The sequence below is a fragment of the Galdieria sulphuraria genome (assembly GCF_000341285.1).
Source record: "Galdieria sulphuraria unplaced genomic scaffold scaf_27, whole genome shotgun sequence".
Lineage (NCBI taxonomy): Eukaryota > Rhodophyta > Bangiophyceae > Galdieriales > Galdieriaceae > Galdieria > Galdieria sulphuraria.
The window spans coordinates 131,155-149,799 of record NW_005178448.1 but is presented as its reverse complement, the minus strand read 5'-3'; the positions used below and the strand labels follow the sequence as shown (position 1 = coordinate 149,799).

Here is an 18,645-nt window from a genome sequence, read left to right as displayed (position 1 = left end):
TATACATTTTAGAATGTTTTTGTGTGAAAGAACAAAAATTTTTACCGATTTGAAACAAAATTTTTACAACTTGTCATGGAAAACGAAACACTTCCATACGCAAAATAAGAAGAAAGAAAATTCTTTCTTTTCGTAATCTTCTTATTTTTCGGGTTGCACATACGCTTTACTAGCAAATTGGCCATCTTGAACAATCAAGTCTTCAGGCTTGATTGGACGTCCATCAAAATAGCGTTCCAATATGTCCTAATCATGACTATTCAGAACAATTCCATCTTTCAAACTGCAACCACTTACCTTGGTTCCTTCAGCATAACGCATTTGTGCATCCAAAGTAGTACCAGAATAATGCGGTGTCATAGCATGTCTTGGCATATAACGCCATGGATGATCTTTAGGAGCTGGTTGAGGATACCAAACATCTCCAGCATAGCCTCTAACTTTGCCACTCTTTACTGCTTCAACCAAGGCATCTCGATCTACTATGGCTCCTCTAGCAGTATTTACAATGTAAACACCAGTCTTTACTTTATCAAATACATCCTTGTTGAACAGATTCCTTGTTTTGTCATGAAGAGGGCAATTGATAGTAATCACATCACAACGCTGAATAAGCTCTTCAAAACTAACATGTTTTACTCCAACAGCTCTTTCCATTTCTGGTGTCAAAGGCTGATAATCTGAATATAATAATTCTTTACAATGAAAAGGCTTTAGCCTTTCCAATACCCGATAACCAATTCTACCAGCGCCTACGGTTCCTACTACCTTGTTTTCCAAGTCAAAGGCGTCTTTTGCAATATCTCCTACATTCCATTCTCCCTTGATCACTTGACCATACGCAGGTACAAAGTTACGTACTAGAGCAAGTATTTGCATAACGATATGTTCCGCTACACTTACTACATTAGAACCCGTAACTTCAGCCACAGTTATCTTAGCCTTGTTAGCAGCATGAAGATCCACGTGGTCTGAACCAACACCTGCAGTAACACAAAGCTTTAGTTTCGGAGACATTGCAATTCTATCTGCAGTAACATATGCTGGATGAAAGGGAGTAGTAATCAATACTTCTGTGTCAGGAAGCTCGCGATCTAGAAGTTTCTCCTTATCTGACATCACTATATACTTATGTCCACGACTTTCCAAAAACTTCCGAAGTCCGAGTTCATTTTCTTTACATCCTAATAGTCTTGGCTCCTTTGCAGCTGCTCCAGCTTCGTACAACACTGCAACTACTTTGGCAAGAGAGGGTGTCGATGTATGCAAGGATTGGCAGAACTTGTGAAGCAACGAAGAATTCCCGGCATGGGTAACCGAAAGAAAGGTTTTCTTTGCTCGAACGAATGATTGCAACATGTTTGGCAGGTTTCAATTCTTTGAGCAATAAAAGAATGAAATGGGTTTGTTCAATTCTTAAAAAACATGGGACCCGATGACTTGTCTTTCTGCGTAGAAATCCATCGGAATGATACAAAATTCTCCAATTTCTAAGAGGCCTGAAAGGAATTGCTTCTAGAACTTTCCTGTTCAAGTTGTGTTCCCAAATTCTGTTGAAAAGGTATGCTAGGTTTCTTTGGAAAACTTAATTGTATTGCTTTGTTCAGAGTCCTTTTTTCATGAACATTCGATTAACTTGTGTAATATTCATTTTTGTGTTAGTTATATAAACTACTGTTAAGACATTGAGTCTTTTCGAAGCTACTGTTGATAAAATAGTTGTGTGAATGTTAGAAAAAAAGAGTTGATGTTGAACAACACCTGATTTTCAAACAGCTTATCTGCAGTGTCACTATAGCTGTATCGAAAACAATATTAAATATACGGAATCTTTTATAGTATCCAAAACAACAAAATACAAACAATAGCACACATTGCTCTATGAAGAATATGACTGGTCAAAGTGCTCAACAATAAAGACTTTGGGATGCATTGCTCTTCCCTTTCACTTCATTCTGCTTTGTACTCCTTTTTTTTGCAACTCTTCAAAGTTTAAAACCGGAATACTGAGCTACTATGCCTTGATGAAACTGTCGATAGGAAACTTGTTGAAAACCTGCTCTTATCATCAACTTTGCAAACTCCTAACCCATGTTTCATTTCCATATGACACACAATCCACTTTACGTACCTCTTGTGAAGGAAATTTTCGAATACTTTCTACCAAATACTGATAGGCGTCCCTATTATTTGCTACTATTTGTCCAATCAACGGAATTACTGAAAAGGAATACATATCGTAAAGATATTGAAGCACATCTGATACGAACTGTTAACACGCAAACCATATCTTAACCTCTTTCCCAACTTGCCGTTTTGTACTTTAGCAAACTCCAACATGTGAAACTTTCCTCCTGGACGTAAAACCCGAAATGCCTATGAAACCATTCAACAAAGAAAAAACTTGCTTCAAAAATCAACTATACTTCTACTAAAGCAGCTTCTGGTTCTGTTACGTTGCGCATTCCAAAAGAAATAACATAAGCATCCTTTCAACTTTAGATATATTGAACAAGTTGATCAACTTCTTACCACTGTTTCGCTAGCTGCAGGAAGCTTTTCCGCGTTTCCATGCACAAACATAACTTCACTTTCACTATATCCTCTCAGCTTTGCTCTCTCCTTTCCCACTTGTAACATGTCTTCGTTAATATCCACAACCTATCACAGTTATCCAAATGTTGGTTCTCATTGAAAATAACCTACGACAACGGGTTCCACTCCATGCTCTAATAGCTTCTTATTGTAGTGTTCTTCTTTTCGTTTCTTCTCTACGATGCGGAAGGCTATATCACCTGTTCCTCCTGCGACATCCTTTTATATGAGTGTTGAGTTCAACTTTAGAAAGTCAAAGCGACAACTTACGAGTATTCTCATATCGGCTGTCGGTGCTAATGACATGACAAACAAATCTTTCCACAAACGATGGAGACCAAAAGACACTATTCAAGCTTCAGAAATAAGCAAAATAGGACTTTCTTCCTCTCACTCAAATCGTTCATAAGGTCATATTTGGAGGCAACGTCGCTGAAAACGGATCCTACCATGGAAGTCTTTCTACGTTATTTAAAAGTGAATATTCAAGTATCTAGAAACAGTACATACCTTGGCATTCTTGGGAACTGAACGGTAGCCAAAGTGTGTATAGTCACTAAAAGAATCCAAAGCACAAGCCGAAAACGATATTCCTCTATACTGTCTCCAAATATTATTCATCACAGATACAATATGGCGTTTATTAAAAGATATCAACGACATATCAGAGTAGAAACTTGTACACGCAAATATTTTAGAAAAAGTACCAACTCAATTCATTCTCTCAAGAAATGGCGGAACAAAGTGAAGAAAGTAGGGGATTGAGAATGGTCTCAAGTCCAGTAAGCACTTGAAACCTTCAAGTTTGACTATTACTTGATCATTGTATCGGATAGAAACTTGTTTGGAAATGTAATCCATCTACAAAATTGAAACTTCGAAAGCACTTTTATCCGTTGGCTTTAACGAAATTGACACTCGGGGCCGACTTGGATCTTCAACACGGCTTTTGGACGTAAGACTTGACTTATTGTGTTGACTTGATTGGGTCAATTGTTTCTCAGTTTTCATACGGCTTGGAAAGATCGAATTATTGGGGGTAGACTTGCGGTAAAGGATAACCAAGTGTCTTTGGTGAAAGAGTTCCTTGTTGACCAAAAGAATACTTTCAACATCCACATATCCTATGACTGGAAGATTGGACAAACTTTATTTGGGTTTCGGTTCAGTCCTTATCGTGTATGTAGATCGAGTCAAATGTGATTAGACTGAATTGGATCTCATGTAGGGCATTCAAACCAATACTCACCCTCCTGGAATGGCGCTTCGTAGAAAAGTGAGAGACATATGAAAATAACCACAGTGGAAACTGACACAAATTTAGATTCCACTTGATTACAGAACAAAACTTGATGTGTTTGCTTGGTTGCAATTTCCAGAAGCCACATGTGAAGCAACGAGTACTGGCGCAGTGTCTTTTGGAACGGGTGACTTTATATTGGATATTCAACAGCTCAACTTGTATCTAGAACTGAAAGGATTCGGAACGATAGGATAATTTGGCTATGTTGGATAAGTAGAACTAGCTTCTATTCATTCGATATATTCAGAGAAGCTTCCTGCAAACTTCCATTTTTCCTTTTGCACTTTTCTTATAAACCACAATAGTTGCATGACCTATATTGTGGAGAGTGATCAAAAGTGCCATTCCAGTTGTTAATAACATCGTTCATGTAGAATATTTCAAAATCAATATAGTATCTTCCATTTATCTTTCAAAATGAATAACAAAAGGTCAACGTCACGAAACTTTTTGTAGTGGTGTGTTAAAAACTCCAGAATTTGTTAAGAATATTCATTCTTCCTCTTCAAGCCTCATCTCAGTAGCTGACCTGTTTCTATTGAACATGATTTCAAACTACTCTCAACAATTCCTTGAATATATAAAAAGGTTTCCAAAATAAAAGAGATATTAGTTAAAGTCCGAACAGTTGGCTACCCATAAACCCCAATTCCACTTTTGAATCCTCTGGCAACGCACAAAAATCCTCCGAACCATTATCAATCTTACTCTTATCAATATAAAGAAACAATAAAGAGCCATCAGATATGTTATAGTCTTTAAGTGAAGAAGATGCATGAACCAAGGACATTCCCTTTCCCAAATACAGTTCTTGTGCTACAGGAGCTATATCCAGATACTGAAAAATGATCAACTTCAGCTCTGAAATAGAGTTGCTGCGATTGCATTGAACTCTAAGCACCCGAGAACGCCTAGTTGTCATCATTTCACTCTTTATACAAGTAGAATACAACTCTAAACTGTCCAAACTTAAATACCTCTTATCCTGAACTTGTTCCATTTCGTTCACTTTGATCAAAACCAACTCAATCTCATCCTTATTCTCCGGATCCTTCCTCTTCTTCATGCAGTCGTAACAGTTCGGTATCGAAAATACTCCCTTACAGCAACCATCCATTTCTTCTTTCAGTTCTAACTTCACTCCATTCACATCAAAATAGCCGTCTATATATGCTTTTACAATCTCTTCCCCGCAAGAAGCTGAAACGCATAGTACTCGCCGGTCAAATAAATCGTCCGCTGTCGAAAGATCATACAACAATAGATTGTGTTCACATATTAGACCTTCTAACGGAGATATCTCCGGTCTCTTTCCATTATTAAGTAAATAGTCCGACCATTTCTCAAACCAACTGGAAGAAATAAGATACCTTGACTCCTCATTCGACGCACTGGTACGACCTTCAGTTTGTCTGTATTTCATTTGCTGCACAAGGAACCGTACAACTTGAAGAGAATATTTTGGTTTCATCAATTCCCCTAGGGAAGCTTTTTCAAGCCTTTTCAATTGGCGAATAGACGAAATTTCTTCCTTCATTTCGGTAGATTTCTCGTGACACTCATCACAAAAGGTTGCATGCGAATCATTTTGAAAAACTATAAAGTAGTCAAAACGTACTTCTGTGTCACGTGATAAAAATTGTAAGAGGTCATATAGATGCTTTCCCAATGAGCAACTTATTTCTTTCCAGTCTTCCACAATAAGTTTCTCATGTACACAATATCTTGAAAGCGAAAATTCCTTTACCAACTTTGTAAGTTTGCGTACAAAATCCACTCCATGTTTGCAAGATAATGACAGCTTTTTCCATCGTTTGAAGAAATTTTTTTCAATATAAGAAACTGGACAGTTGGGACTCAAATCTTTCTTCTCAGAAATAACATTAATATTGTCTTTCGGATTCATCAAATAGGAAGTAAACTCATCATTTCTTTGCTTCCAAAACTCAGCATTCGCAACGTGATCCTTCAGGTTATCTACACATACCATACAGTGGCATTGTGGACCTCTTAACAGCAAAGAATTGGCTCCGTACTTTTCGATCAACCAATCAAAAGCTTCTTGCGCTACTCTTTTCACATGGATGATACTTTGAGGATTCAAACCACCGTGTTCACATATATAAGGTGAGCAATCTATCGGCATCATACTTCCATCTCTCACTTTGACCCATTCCCTTAACCAACTGGTTGGAATATAACCATATGAAACCAAATCTGAAGTTTCTATACAAGTCCGTGCGGAAAGCTTTGGCAATAAGCTTAGGTATTCAGACTTTTGTCTTTCCATTTCGGAAACTTTAGAATCAACCGAAGCTTTCTCCACTTCAAACGCAATATCCAGTTCTGAGTTTTCCAAATTGATAATGTCTTGCAGCAGATCTGGTAAACGACTCTCTTCCAAGTCACCAAAGCGATACATATTATCACTCAAAACATAGACAAGCAAACAGGCACTGGTTGAAGATAACGTCGGGCGGCGATTTGTGGTGCCATTAGCGCTCTTATCAAAGAGTCGTAACTTTGCACGTTTCCTTCTTTCATTTGATACACTGTCAAGACCATTTCCAGAAGGGCTATCGGACTTCCATGCAGATGAATTTGATACACAGCATTTCACTTGGGCGTCATCAAACTCAAACCATTTGTTGCTCGAATCATCAAAAAGCTGCACTGTGTAGTGTCCGCAGTATGCACTTGAACCACGATGAAAACATATAGCCTTTAATCGATAAGTTTTCACTTCATTAGTGTCCATGTTAAGTAGTTCATGAACATCCATTTCCAATGGAAAAGAAACTTTAGCATGTGTCTTTCTCTTCTCACCGCTGGTTAAGTCAAAAGTGGTCCTTAGTAGTTGCAACATTAGAACGGGAGGGAGTTTATCAAAAACCATTTTGCGAGAGGCATCTCTTTTTCCATTGCAAAACTCACATAGATATTGATTATCACCAGTTAAAAGCTCCTCCATAACCATATTTGACAATGCGTCTTCAATCGAACCAGGATGATACGCCGAAACTTGTAATTCTGTAAAACTGGAATCAGTTTTTGAAGCTTCGGAGACTTGCCCACAGGAGTGACACGTAGTCACAAATCTTCTGCTACCTTGAAAAACGTCAGAGATAAGAGTTTCATATGTTTTCGTAGGAGAGTTATGAAGATACTTCTCCACCAACGAGAGTAACAAGTTAACAAACTCTTGGATATCTTGCTCCACAAAAGTAGTCAAGTCCAATGCCTCTAGAAACTTTTTGGGTGATACACAACTACCGTGGCCCTTGAGAAGCGTGGCAAATAGTAGCTGAAGTTCCATTATTGACTTTTCCAACTGATTGGTTTGGTTCTGTGAGCTGTGAGTACAGTGCTCGTAATCTCCAGAGTTTTTGTACTGTGATAAATCAGTATCTATGTTTAAAATAGCTTCCCTGAACGGACGAAGAAAGAACAAAAACTGCAAAACTACGTTTGCATAGCAAGTCGCGCCTAAATTTCGTAGACCCGCAAAGGGTATTTCTTCATTCTTTCTACCTTGAATAGCGGTTTCATGTAACTTTTTTGCCATTTTTTCAACTTGCAAAACTCCTTCTGGAGAGTTTTCTCCGAGACCAAATACACAGCTTGGATTTCGCTTACAATTGGCCTTTTTCAAGTGTTCCTCGAGAGAGCAAGGACTCCAATCTAATAGAAATGGGTCGTTATCTTCGTTTCTCAAACATTCGTTACTTTCTGATGCAGAAGACCTAAGTTGTACGTTTGGCGCCATTTGCGTCTCTCCGTAGTTTTCGCCAAACAACAACGAAAATCAAAATTTCCACAAAAGGAAATCAATGCCATCTCATCCATATTCTTCAAAAACACTGAGACTACTAGTATAAGGTTCATAAAAGAATCACGGATTGTATTCGGTTGCTTTGACTAAAAATGGGGTGAGATAGGATGAAAAGCAAGGACCGCTTACACAAGTATGGTTCTTTGATGTGTCCAGCCATGCCAATCGAATAATCGAAATATATATATTGCATCGGTTTCTTAAGATATAGATATCTATCAAGAACAAGTATAATCAACTACATAGAACATTCACATCTTATGGTTGATACCGTTGCCCATTATCCATCTCTCTATCTTCACTAGAATGAGACTGCTGTGGAATCATTGAGGAAACGAGTGACTTTACAAGGCTTCCTAAATATACAGTAATTGTTTTGCATTTATCGTTGAGATAATTATATTCGACTTCGAATAATCGACCTTCAGGAATAGCGCTTGCTATTTGACGAGGTGAACTCGAACGTGGCAAAGAGATGGCCAAATTTTCAGTTACTTGAAGAAACGAATCCACGATTTCGCTCAGTCGATATTGGAATCGGCCAAAGTTAAAAAAGTCACCGTTTTCATAGTTAGGACCACCCCAAGGTGGAGCAATAAATATGACATCTACTTTTCCTATGAAACTTGGAAATATTTGAAAGGCATCACCAAGTATGAAATCAATATTATTGGAGACTTGATAGATTTCCGCGTTGTGTTTAGCGTCCATCAATCGAGAACTCACGTTTTCTATGGCAATGACATATGTACAAGTAGTTGCAAATTGTATACAAGAACCACCTGCACCAGCGAAAGGATCCACAATAACATCACAACTACAACGTGAAGCCACGTGGGAGGCAATTTTCTCTGGTAACACAGAGTACCAACTTTCCGAGTCAGATAGCGATATTCCTTGTTCAAATTTGCTGAACAACCGAAAACGTTGTGCTATATATTTTGGGTGTACTTTAAGATTGCAACTTGTCCTATCCACTTCCGTTGATGATTGCCTTTTGGATCGTTTACGTCGCATTTGAGAAACCCAAAAATTCTTTGTGAATTGAAAGAACCCCAAGTTTTCACAAACTATTTCTTGACTCTGAAATAATAGTTTAGTTCTTAGTGTAGTATGTTGGAGCATTGGAAGGATTATTTTTCACCTTGTCCCGAAGATATTCTTTATGAAGTTAGTTTCTTCTCTATTTGAATTATAGCAAGTGACACTTTTTAGGATTCACAAGTCGTTGCATTCAAGGATACAAGTCCACAAGCAGCTAGGTATGTTCATATCTCACAGGAGTAGTGACTAACTTGTTTAGGCATTACTTGGTAGTGCCTAAAGTGAAGATAAAGGGTGTAGAAGAACTTTCTAGAGCACATATTGCTTTGCGTAAGTTGTGTTCTTTTTTCATACATATTTTTTATGAAATAGACTAGAAAGTGGATCATATGATTCAAGTAGGACATCGTATCTTAAATACAACAAGTTGGTCGTTCAACTGCGGAAGGGTTGTTTGAGATAACTTGTGTCTATTAGGTCTTCTTCCACATCAGTATAGGATGGGTTTTCACATCAAGCCATTTCGATCGATACCTTATCTACATATGCACTGCCTATTATTACCCTTTCGGTATGTTGCTTCGAATCTTTGGCAAACTTGTGCCCATTCTCACTTTTGATAGAAATACTTGGCAACGAATAAGATTCTCTGAATCTCTTCCTTTTGGAGGATTTATATCTGCCATACGAGTACTTGGAAAGATACAACGATAATACAAGTTTCTACATTCCAAAAGTAGCAATCCTTTTTTTGTTCCTTTCCTTTGACCATTTGTGTTGAAAGCTTTTATCAAAATATGCTTATCATTATGAAATAGCAAGTATCATTACAAATGAAAAGAAATATTTGTTATATAAGAAGCTCATGTTGTATATAGCCATCTATTTTGCTTTGGCTCCCATAGCACGAGGCATTTTCTTTTTACTAGTATCTTCTACTTCCTTCTCTCGATAATAATGCGGGGCTACTTCTAATAGCCAAGAAGAGTCAATCTCCGTCACCTACTCACAACTTCAGTTTCCATACATAGAAAACCAAAACATTCCTTATTACCTGACGAACAAAATAATCCGAAGTAAATACCAACTCATGATATAAAATCCAACGAGGAAGTTTCTCTGACTTGAAAAGTGAACTACTTGGGTGAATATGAACGGATATTGGATTCTTAATTGTGCGATAGGAACCGTTCTTCTGAAGACAAGCAACATGATAAAAGAAACCAGCTACAAGAGCCTTGCGAATTTTTTCATGATCATTGGTGGAACACTTTGAGACTTCAACCTACGAAATGATTTGAGATATCCATCTCACTTCCGCCTAAAAACATCTTCTTACTCTTTCCAACATAGCATCCAATTGATCTCGAATATCTCTTGCCTTTTTCATACTTCTTACCTGAACAAAGTTTTCATAACACCATTGAGTAGAATAGCCAGTGTCCATCCACTGACAATAACAAGCTAATAAGCCTAAATGATCACCCACTCCACCATAGGCTCTATGAAATGCCGCCTTTGCAGAATCTGCCATGACTGCCTTGTCCTTTGGGCGATAGAATATGGAATTGTTTACCGATAACATTGCACATATAGTAATAATTTCCTCTGAACAGCCATACTTCTCTGAAGCAATCAAACACTTGGACATGGGAGGATCCAGAGGAAGTTCAGCCATTCGACGACCTAGTTTGGTGAGCTCTCCACGATCATTTAGAGCTCCCAAAGCATATAATTGTTCCAATGAACGTATTAGAGCATCGGTAGGAGGCTTATCCAAAAAATCAAAGTGAATAAGATCATCGATACCCAAAGACTTGAGTGATAAGACGACTTGACTTAGGTTGGTACGCAATATTTCTGGTGAAGTTTCATCGCTCATTTCATTATAATAACTCCACTTTGTATAAAGTCGGAAGCACTTTCCAGGTTGTGTCCTACCTGCACGACCAGCTCTTTGTATAGCAGATGCACGAGATATTGGAACTACCAATAGGGATTCAATACCTAATATACACAATAATGCTTCAACAACTTTTCAAGAAAAACAAATCAGTTATCAAACCTGCTCGAGGATCATATCGCTTTTGTTTGCAAAATCCAGGATCAATCACATAAACTACACCATCAATAGTTACACTCGTTTCTGCAATATTCGTTGCCAAAACAACTTTTCTTGCACCAGGAGGAGTTGGATCAAATATCTTTGCTTGCTGTTCTGAAGGTAAAGTTGAATAAATGGGACAAATGATCAACTCTCCAAGACGAGATCCCAAACCTCTCGTTCTTTCGTTTAGCATTTCGACAGCTGATTCTATTTCATCCTGTCCAGTAAGGAAAACCAAAATATCTCCTGCGGGTTGAGTTGCATGTATTTGTAAAACAGTTATACACGCTGCATCGACATAATCTGCTTCTGGAGCTTTCGTGTAATAAAGGTCTACAGGAAAGCGTCTTCCAGGAATATTAAAAACTGGAGCATCATCAAAATAAACTGAAAACTTCTCAGCATTCAATGTAGCTGAACTAATAATCACTTTTATGTCTTCTCTTTCTCGAGCTAAATCCTAAAACAAGAATATCAATAGGAATATTACAAACAACATTCTTCTATTACCTTTACAAGTGCCATTAATATATCCGTATGTAATGAACGTTCGTGAGCTTCATCGATGATAATGACGGAATAACTAGCAAGATCTGGCTCGTTTAGAAACTCTCTTAGAAGCATTCCATCCGTCATGTACTTAATAACTGTCTTCTCACAAGTACAATCTTCAAAGCGAATAGAATAGCCAACCTCTGAACCTAACTTGACTTTCATCTCCTTGCTTACTCTATCCGCTACACTCATTGCAGCTACTCGTCTAGGTTGAGTACAACCAATCTTTCCTCTCTTCGTATAACCTGCATCATGTAAATATTGAGGAAGTTGCGTAGTCTTACCAGAACCGGTTTCTCCAACTACTACCAAAACTTTGTAGGCTTCTATAGCTTGTAATAGTTCATCTCTAAATGGATATATTGGAAGACTCTCACATTCCTTGCGAATATCTTTCGGTTTCGATAAACTGGATTTCGTTTCTACAGTTCCTTGACCAGAAAGAATATCTTCTGAAATGAAATCGATGGAATCGTCCAATACCAACTCATAGGCAGTCTTTCCAGTTAAATTATCGACTTTGCCTGAATCAGAAGAATTTCTAGTTGAAAGAGCCAAACTGATTTGTTGTTCTTCCCATTCCTCTTGGTCAGTTTTAAACTCTTTCTTGGGTGCTTCCTTAAATCGCTGGGTCAAAACGTCCAACTTCTTCTGCATATCTCCTCTTTGTTCCATTTCATCCATAAAAGGATCAGGCATCTTGTAATGACTTTCTTCCTGATCCATTTCTTTTACTCTTTTGGAGGCAATTTCATAAAGTTGCTTCTTGAGTTCCCAATCTTTTCTTTCCTTCTCGGTCAGCTGCTCTTCTCCAAATAACTCTATTTCATCTCTCAATTCAGCTTCCAATTCTCGCAACTTTCGTCGTTCTCTCTTCTTCAAATATTCTTGCCTAGACAATTCTCTTAACAAGTTGATCATTTCTTCGTTGCGGGTAACATCTTCAGAGACTTGTTCTTCCTTCGAGTCACTTTTACGTTTGGAGTCACGTTCCATGAGTCTCTTGGCAAACGCATCTCTCTCACTCATATCTTGTTGACGTTCCAGTTCCTTTTCCACATTTTGGTCTCTACCTTCACCATTCTTTTCTTCACCCTTCTTACAAGTTCCTTCTGCCCTGGTTGCTAAACGGGATTCCAAGGCCTTTATTTCTTGTTCATCTTCCTCTTCACTTACTATAGGGCTTCTTTTCCTTCTCTTTGCTCTTTTCAAGTTATGTTCTGCACTTGCTAAGGCGGTCTTCCTGTTAACAAGACTTTCTTCCTCGTCACTCGAAAGAAGTAACTCATATTTGGGAGCTTTTTCACGAGGCTTTACAGTGCTGTTGGCAGATGAAACACTTCTATTTGGGTTGACTCGGTTGAAAAGACTAGTTGCGAAGTTCTCCACCTCTTTTCCTTGGGGAAATCCATACTGCGTAACCTCCCGATACAATATAGTTGGATTACTAGCCTTTCTCGCAAGTGCTTCAATAAATTGTGCTGTTGCTTGATCACTAAAACCAATCAGTTGATACAGATGTTCGGATATCCAGCTTTCTATCGACTGCGAGCTCATTTTGACAAATGTGCATTCCACCAAGATGAAAATCCACACAAGTTCTTGTTGAGACTAGTTGTCTATTGAAAAAAAAATTGTTGCAGTTTATTCATACATATTCCGACACTCTCCTGTCTATGAAGATCGACTTATTGTATGGACTTATCATAATCATGTTAAACCACCAACCGATAAGTAACATAACGACCGGCAGTCTCACTAGGTCTCGTAATCTTGACCACTTGTCCCTTTTGCAAACCTAATAAAAACAATAAGGAAATCAATTTCGTCTGAAAAACACAAACTATGCCAACCCAAATAACGCGCAACGGGATCTGTCATAAGAATACGAGGCAACTGAGATTCCTTCAAATGATATCGCTTTAAAAGCTGTTTTTTCCCTTCCGTTGATAACACCTCATGCTTTGGAACTAATTCGTGATGGGTAATATTTACCAACAACTCCATTTCTAAGAATACTTCGACTTTAAACTGACTAGCTACCTTTTGAATACCTTGTTTTGCAAAAGGAGATAAACTCTTGATAACAACCAGAATAGCTTTGTACACTCTTTCTTGGTCCATACGAACAAAGTAACTACATAAGAGTCACAACAAAGTGTGTTTGTATGGTGCCAACTTGAACTTACTCTCGAAGGGTCTTTACACTTACACGTTCTTCAGCAGGAAAAAACACATATATTTGGTCAGATGGATCGTGTTGGTGTTGTTTAAGTAAAGTTAAAGACTCTCTGGAATAGTTGGCCTGTTGAAGTCTTGAACCGAACTCTTCACGAGTCATTTCTAGGTCCGAACTCTACAAACGAGTCAGTGTCGATGATTCACGACCAAAATGAGAAGATTGCTACCGTTTCCAATACCACATAACCTCTATCTCTTAACATTTCTAATATGGTTTTCCGTATTCTAAATAGTTTCGTGACCTCTTGTTCTACATAATAACGTCCTGCCATGTGAGAATCCCACAATTCCTAATCAATCCATTTAGGATAATTGCGTCCAACAAACATTTTATGAAAATTCCACAAATGGTAAACCCTATATACTATACAGCCCTTTGCCTATATCTTCCATAGTTGCATTTCAAATTCTCTCTGAAATAACAACTATTCTACAGGTCTAGTATCATGACTCCTCCAACTTGTTGCTCTTTTCATTCTATGGAGTCTATTTGAACGATACTTTTTGGATTTGGTTTGAGTATGCCAAATATAATTCTTTCCTTCTTCATTTCTACATCTTTCCTCATCCGTCAATTCAGTACGAGTATCAACGGTTGCTAGAGCATTCAATAGACGATTTTCATCTATAAATGGAATCAACACAATAGCTTCCCATGAATTTCTCTTTCCATTCAAGTCCACTTCAAAGTCAGGAGGATAGTATTCATTCAAAGGAGACAAGTCGCTTATCATTAAATTACGAAGTGGTTCTGGAAGAAAGGAAGAACTTTCTGGTGGAAGAACTGCCAATAACTGAGTAAGTGGACGAAATGGATGTCCTTGTTCAAACTCTACTCTTATTTCTTCCAACTGAACCATATCGGAGGCCAAAGGAGCATAAAAACTCGGATAAAACCACTTCCAACTGGGACATCCTTGATAATAATATTGAAGAATAAAATGAAGACCTTCATAATACTTTTGACAAAGTTCTCGTACTTTATGTGGCTCCTCTTCCATTCGGATACCCAACTTGCTCTGATAATAATAACTTTTGTATTCATCTCCTAAAAAGCCTGGTTCATTTTCTTCTACAGCTCGATACTGAAAGTAGGCTCTTTCTGCTTTTGCAACTTGTTGAAGAAACCATTCCGTTCTTTTAGGATGAATTCGGTGTCTCTCAGTCAAGTAACCACCCATTTGTGGAAGTAATGACTTGTATACTGCAAACATCACATTCAATGCTCCCGTATTGATATCTAAATGAGGCAAATTGGGTAAAAAATCATTTCCTACAAAGATACACATAAACACAAAGTCATCCACCACTCTTTCCAAATCATAGGCAAAAGACAACTCAGTATCTCCAAAAGGTTTGAATTCCAGGTACAACATATCTCTTAAAAGAGCCAATTGTAGAAAATGAAACTCTTCAAAAAAGAATTTTGGCTTATTGGCTTCTCCATCCTTCTTTTGAATAACATACTTTTCACGAAGCAATGAGAAATGAGGAAAATGAGTCACTAATCCTAACATAATCAGATCGGCATCTAAGCCATATAAACAATGTTTTCTCTCAGTCCATTCTTTATCCTCTGTATGAGTACGAATAAAGTCCATGATTTTGTGTTCTCCTTCACCAGGAACATCAGGACCTGAAAATATAATATCACATCCTTGTTGCCAAGCAGGATCATGAGTTGTCATAAAAGAAATCCAATCTTTAAATCGTTGACTCAACACGTGCATAAACTCCGTTCCAGGTGTGATACAATTGGAATCAAAGCGACTAGAGCTCTTTATTTCTTCACCTCTTTCGATAGCCTTTTGTTGGTCCTTTTCAGCTGTTTTGATAACCAAAAACCAAAATAACTAACCTCTGCTAGGGCTTTTTCTGCATCTTTGGCACTTCGGAAACGACGACTACGTTGCTGATTCATCTTGGCGCGTGGGGCTACTCCATCAACTGCCAGAAATAACAACTTTTTTGGTTTTACAATTCTATATAGTCTTTCCCATCATAATAATAATCATAATAATAATAATACGACTATCAGAAAGTTGTTCTCGTTTTTGCAAATAACACTACCTGTCGGTATATTCAAAAATACTGTCAAACATTTCCTCCACATTATTCCACACCAACTGGAGGCTATTATTATTGTGCGTACAAAGATGAATGATTCCGTTCATATCCAAATAAAAGTTATCAAACTCGTACTCTGTTTCCAACTCTTGGTTGATCACCGGAAACCTTTCGGAAAGCCAACGATAAAACTTGGGAATACCCTATAAGAAAACTTTAGAAAGCTGCTTCTACAAAAAACTCATATTGCCAAACCATTGTAAAATAAAAGGAGAACAACCCTTGTTATCACAAAGATGGAGCTGTTTTCCAAAGCAATCAATGGACAATAGAAAACGACGTGAATCTTCAACGATCCCCAAAGCAACTATAGCAATGAAGAAAAACTCAATACTTTATGAAATTTTATATCTCAATAGAAATGGAAATAAATAGCGGATCGGATATAAAATATTTCTTTTTGCCCATTGTTGAATTTATTTTGGAACTTGCGCCGGAATCTTCTCGTAGACCAAATAATGGGTAAAGGAAAGAAGCAAAAAGAAAAGAAAGTAGTCTCCTTAGCAGAGTTCAACGCCTCCATGGGACTCGACCCACTTAAACCACTAGAACTTCAGTCTTTACCTACCGCACCTAAAGGGTAGTAGTGTTGCAACTTTGTTGAACGTGCGCCTTGTGACTTTTTTGTGTTTAGGGACAATTCCGAGAATCAAAGAGACTTTAGCAAAGTACGAAGAGAAGGTGGACGTGGTTTTAGAAAGGAAGATGAAAGTGGAGATGGAAGAAGAAAACCAACGGAAAGAAAGGAAGCAAATGGCTTTAGAGACCTGGATTGGTCACAAGCTCGTCAAGGAAAACCAGTAGAAAAGGAAGCTGACCTTAGAAGAAGAGCTCCAACAAATAGAGACGTGGACTTTTCATCTGCCAGACAAGGTTCACAAGTAATAGGAGAAGATGCAGTAGAAGCAAAACCAAGACAATTAGATAAGAAGGGTGAACGTGTTGTCGACCGAGACTTTGCACTTCGTCGCCGAGAAGTGACCGATGACGACTCTAAACAAGAGAAAGATTTTTCCAACCTTCGAAAGAAAGAACCCATTTCACAAGTTCAGAGAGATAGTAACTCTAGTGAAAGAGAAGTTGACTTTAGTTCTGTTCGTAGTGGTGCTAGTGTTATTGAATCTGTAACGGATTCCTTTCAGCCCAAGAAGAATAGAGAAGTCGACTTTGGTAATGTTCGAAAAATGGCTCAACCCATTGCACAATCAGTCCGCGATACTTCAGAGAGGAATGCCAATGTTGATTTTTCAAACGCTCGCAGTGGAAGTCACGTTATTGCTTCCGTTTCTGCCAACCGACAACTACGTTCGGAAGACAGTCAAGCGAAAGATCACAAACCAGAGAGCAAACGGTCTTCACAAAATAGACCACAGAGCGGTTCAAGAGACGTAGATTTTTCAAAACTTCGTATTCGTGAATAGACGGTTTTTGAAACATTGCGCTATCAAAGTTTCAATTCTGAAGAGAACGCGGGAAAGTTCAGTTGTATAGCTTTGTGACGGACAAACATATCAACGAAATACCAATCATTAGCAGCAATAGTTACAAAAGACTCGAAAGACGCTTTATAAAATTTGGAGACTTTGGGCCTCTTTTGTTGTCGGGTGCTTGACTCGGAATGAGTGGGAGGTATTCAACACCCTGAAAATATAGCAAAACTTTATACTTGTTCTATGTATTTGATAACACCTCTTACTTTTCTAGCACTAGTTAGTAGATATACTGCAACCCCGCGAAACCACAATTTTGAAAGAAGTGGTGTAACTGCAACTTGACAGTTCAGTTAAAGTGCCATTCTCTTCTACAAAGTGGACAGTGCTGTCTACTATTCAACCATTTCAAAATGCAGTGTAAGTGGAAGCTATGTTCACAAGGTCCCCATACTATCGGAAACAACTATTCTTAGTCTTTCACATATGTGTCACAAGTTTCTACTTCTCATACCTATAGGGCAGTCATCTCCCGGTATCTTACAATCAGGACAGCAACCATCAAAAGGCATCTGGCATATTCCACAAGTCTCATCTTTAGTGTTCCACGTCCAATGACACACCAGCTTTGCCTTTTCCAACTTCACAACGACCATAAGGAGCGTTCCAATCGAAGACAAAGGAAACACTCGATTTCATTTTGGATGAACGAATCTTATCACGAGAACCAGAGAAACTCTTTTTGTAACTACTGTGGCGGCTTATTATTAGTCTCCAATGACGGAAAGGTTGGCTTTTGTAGAGTCTGTAAGAAAACATCAGGTAAGCGTTTTATTCTTGGTCTTATCGTATTCTCATTTGTTCTTCGTGGATGAAAGAGAGTTATTCAAAGGGTGGCGAAAGACAATTTCGACCCTTGAAGCCTTCCGAGTTTTTACGAACACTCTCTGCGATGAAAGAGGAAGAAAACCAAACTGTCACTGCTTCTGAAAATAATCAGGCTACGGTGAGAAGAAACTACATTTCTTCTGTTTCGTTGTTCATCTTGGCACGTTAGGTGAAAGAAACTTGTCCTCAGTGTGGTCATGACACTCTACTGTTTCGTACAGCTCAACTTCGATCGGCTGACGAAGGTCAAACCATTTTCTATACTTGTCCCAAGTGTAGGTAAGTTTCAGAAACTATATCGTCCGTTACTTGTTGACAATTGGACGGTATAGATATAAGTTTTCTGTTAACTCTTGAATGCACTGTTTAAGCATATTATTTTGTTATTTGTCTTTGCTTCTTGACACTGGCGTTGAAGAAAATTTTTCACGAGAAGAAGGAACAAACAGTCGAAGCAAAGAAATAGGAGAGCCAACGAACGTTGCATTGCTTGTTTCATTTAGGGTTGTGTTATATTCATGCG

General features: G+C 38.2%; 11 protein-coding genes across 12 annotated transcripts; 4 read left to right on the top strand and 7 right to left on the bottom strand.

Moving 5' to 3' along the window:
* Positions 1–8: 8 nt before the first annotated feature.
* Positions 9–1,399, bottom strand: Gasu_34200 (NAD-dependent formate dehydrogenase). The gene is made up of 2 exons (XM_005705683.1): positions 298–1,399; positions 9–246 (listed from the first exon to the last, which is right to left on the bottom strand). Exons 1-2 carry the CDS (start codon positions 1,357–1,359, stop codon positions 142–144), a joined length of 1,167 nt encoding a protein of 388 aa, XP_005705740.1. The 5' UTR covers positions 1,360–1,399; the 3' UTR covers positions 9–141.
* Positions 1,400–1,817: 418 nt separating this feature from the next.
* Positions 1,818–3,339, bottom strand: Gasu_34190 (ubiquinone/menaquinone biosynthesis methyltransferase). The gene is made up of 9 exons (XM_005705682.1): positions 3,106–3,339; positions 2,990–3,053; positions 2,866–2,942; positions 2,707–2,814; positions 2,533–2,661; positions 2,427–2,489; positions 2,313–2,376; positions 2,132–2,259; positions 1,818–2,084 (listed from the first exon to the last, which is right to left on the bottom strand). The coding sequence occupies exons 1-9, from the start codon at positions 3,256–3,258 to the stop codon at positions 1,986–1,988; spliced, it is 885 nt and encodes a 294-aa protein (XP_005705739.1). The 5' UTR covers positions 3,259–3,339; the 3' UTR covers positions 1,818–1,985.
* A 10-nt stretch (positions 3,340–3,349) lies between these two features.
* Positions 3,350–4,274, top strand: Gasu_34180 (hypothetical protein). 2 transcript variants are annotated; one of them, XM_005705680.1, is made up of 5 exons: positions 3,350–3,377; positions 3,432–3,550; positions 3,600–3,774; positions 3,824–3,871; positions 3,920–4,274. In XM_005705680.1, exons 1-5 carry the CDS (start codon positions 3,363–3,365, stop codon positions 4,091–4,093), a joined length of 531 nt encoding a protein of 176 aa, XP_005705737.1. In that variant the 5' UTR covers positions 3,350–3,362; the 3' UTR covers positions 4,094–4,274. The 2 variants fall into 2 exon arrangements, with proteins under 2 accessions (XP_005705737.1, XP_005705738.1); XM_005705681.1 differs by lacking the exon at positions 3,920–4,274 and having other exon boundaries at positions 3,824–3,914.
* Positions 4,275–4,278: 4 nt separating this feature from the next.
* On the bottom strand, positions 4,279–7,729 carry Gasu_34170 (ubiquitin carboxyl-terminal hydrolase 48). Its single transcript, XM_005705679.1, has one exon. The coding sequence runs from the start codon at positions 7,662–7,664 to the stop codon at positions 4,512–4,514; it is 3,153 nt and encodes a 1,050-aa protein (XP_005705736.1). The 5' UTR covers positions 7,665–7,729; the 3' UTR covers positions 4,279–4,511.
* Positions 7,730–7,911: 182 nt separating this feature from the next.
* Positions 7,912–8,829, bottom strand: Gasu_34160 (methyltransferase). The gene has a single exon (XM_005705678.1). It carries the CDS (start codon positions 8,745–8,747, stop codon positions 7,989–7,991), a length of 759 nt encoding a protein of 252 aa, XP_005705735.1. The 5' UTR covers positions 8,748–8,829; the 3' UTR covers positions 7,912–7,988.
* A 10-nt stretch (positions 8,830–8,839) lies between these two features.
* On the top strand, positions 8,840–9,534 carry Gasu_34150 (uncharacterized protein). The gene is made up of 6 exons (XM_005705677.1): positions 8,840–8,900; positions 8,946–8,992; positions 9,034–9,104; positions 9,156–9,200; positions 9,252–9,345; positions 9,398–9,534. The coding sequence occupies exons 1-6, from the start codon at positions 8,844–8,846 to the stop codon at positions 9,486–9,488; spliced, it is 405 nt and encodes a 134-aa protein (XP_005705734.1). The 5' UTR covers positions 8,840–8,843; the 3' UTR covers positions 9,489–9,534.
* Positions 9,535–9,538: 4 nt separating this feature from the next.
* On the bottom strand, positions 9,539–13,039 carry Gasu_34140 (pre-mRNA-splicing factor ATP-dependent RNA helicase). Its single transcript, XM_005705676.1, has 5 exons — positions 11,392–13,039; positions 10,840–11,341; positions 10,114–10,781; positions 9,829–10,059; positions 9,539–9,776 (listed from the first exon to the last, which is right to left on the bottom strand). The coding sequence occupies exons 1-5, from the start codon at positions 12,991–12,993 to the stop codon at positions 9,657–9,659; spliced, it is 3,123 nt and encodes a 1,040-aa protein (XP_005705733.1). The 5' UTR covers positions 12,994–13,039; the 3' UTR covers positions 9,539–9,656.
* Positions 13,040–13,058: 19 nt separating this feature from the next.
* Positions 13,059–13,979, bottom strand: Gasu_34130 (DNA-directed RNA polymerase II subunit E). Its single transcript, XM_005705675.1, has 4 exons — positions 13,845–13,979; positions 13,626–13,792; positions 13,290–13,573; positions 13,059–13,234 (listed from the first exon to the last, which is right to left on the bottom strand). Exons 1-4 carry the CDS (start codon positions 13,947–13,949, stop codon positions 13,152–13,154), a joined length of 639 nt encoding a protein of 212 aa, XP_005705732.1. The 5' UTR covers positions 13,950–13,979; the 3' UTR covers positions 13,059–13,151.
* A 12-nt stretch (positions 13,980–13,991) lies between these two features.
* Gasu_34120 (5'-3' exoribonuclease) lies at positions 13,992–16,099 on the bottom strand. The gene is made up of 4 exons (XM_005705674.1): positions 16,000–16,099; positions 15,748–15,947; positions 15,536–15,668; positions 13,992–15,482 (listed from the first exon to the last, which is right to left on the bottom strand). Exons 1-4 carry the CDS (start codon positions 16,000–16,002, stop codon positions 14,103–14,105), a joined length of 1,716 nt encoding a protein of 571 aa, XP_005705731.1. The 5' UTR covers positions 16,003–16,099; the 3' UTR covers positions 13,992–14,102.
* Positions 16,100–16,199: 100 nt separating this feature from the next.
* Gasu_34110 (uncharacterized protein) lies at positions 16,200–17,444 on the top strand. Its single transcript, XM_005705673.1, has 2 exons — positions 16,200–16,384; positions 16,439–17,444. Exons 1-2 carry the CDS (start codon positions 16,263–16,265, stop codon positions 17,223–17,225), a joined length of 909 nt encoding a protein of 302 aa, XP_005705730.1. The 5' UTR covers positions 16,200–16,262; the 3' UTR covers positions 17,226–17,444.
* Positions 17,445–17,829: 385 nt separating this feature from the next.
* Gasu_34100 (DNA-directed RNA polymerase I subunit A12) lies at positions 17,830–18,644 on the top strand. The gene is made up of 4 exons (XM_005705672.1): positions 17,830–18,056; positions 18,113–18,240; positions 18,292–18,401; positions 18,455–18,644. The coding sequence occupies exons 1-4, from the start codon at positions 17,849–17,851 to the stop codon at positions 18,477–18,479; spliced, it is 471 nt and encodes a 156-aa protein (XP_005705729.1). The 5' UTR covers positions 17,830–17,848; the 3' UTR covers positions 18,480–18,644.
* The last annotated feature ends 1 nt before the right edge of the window (position 18,645 follows it).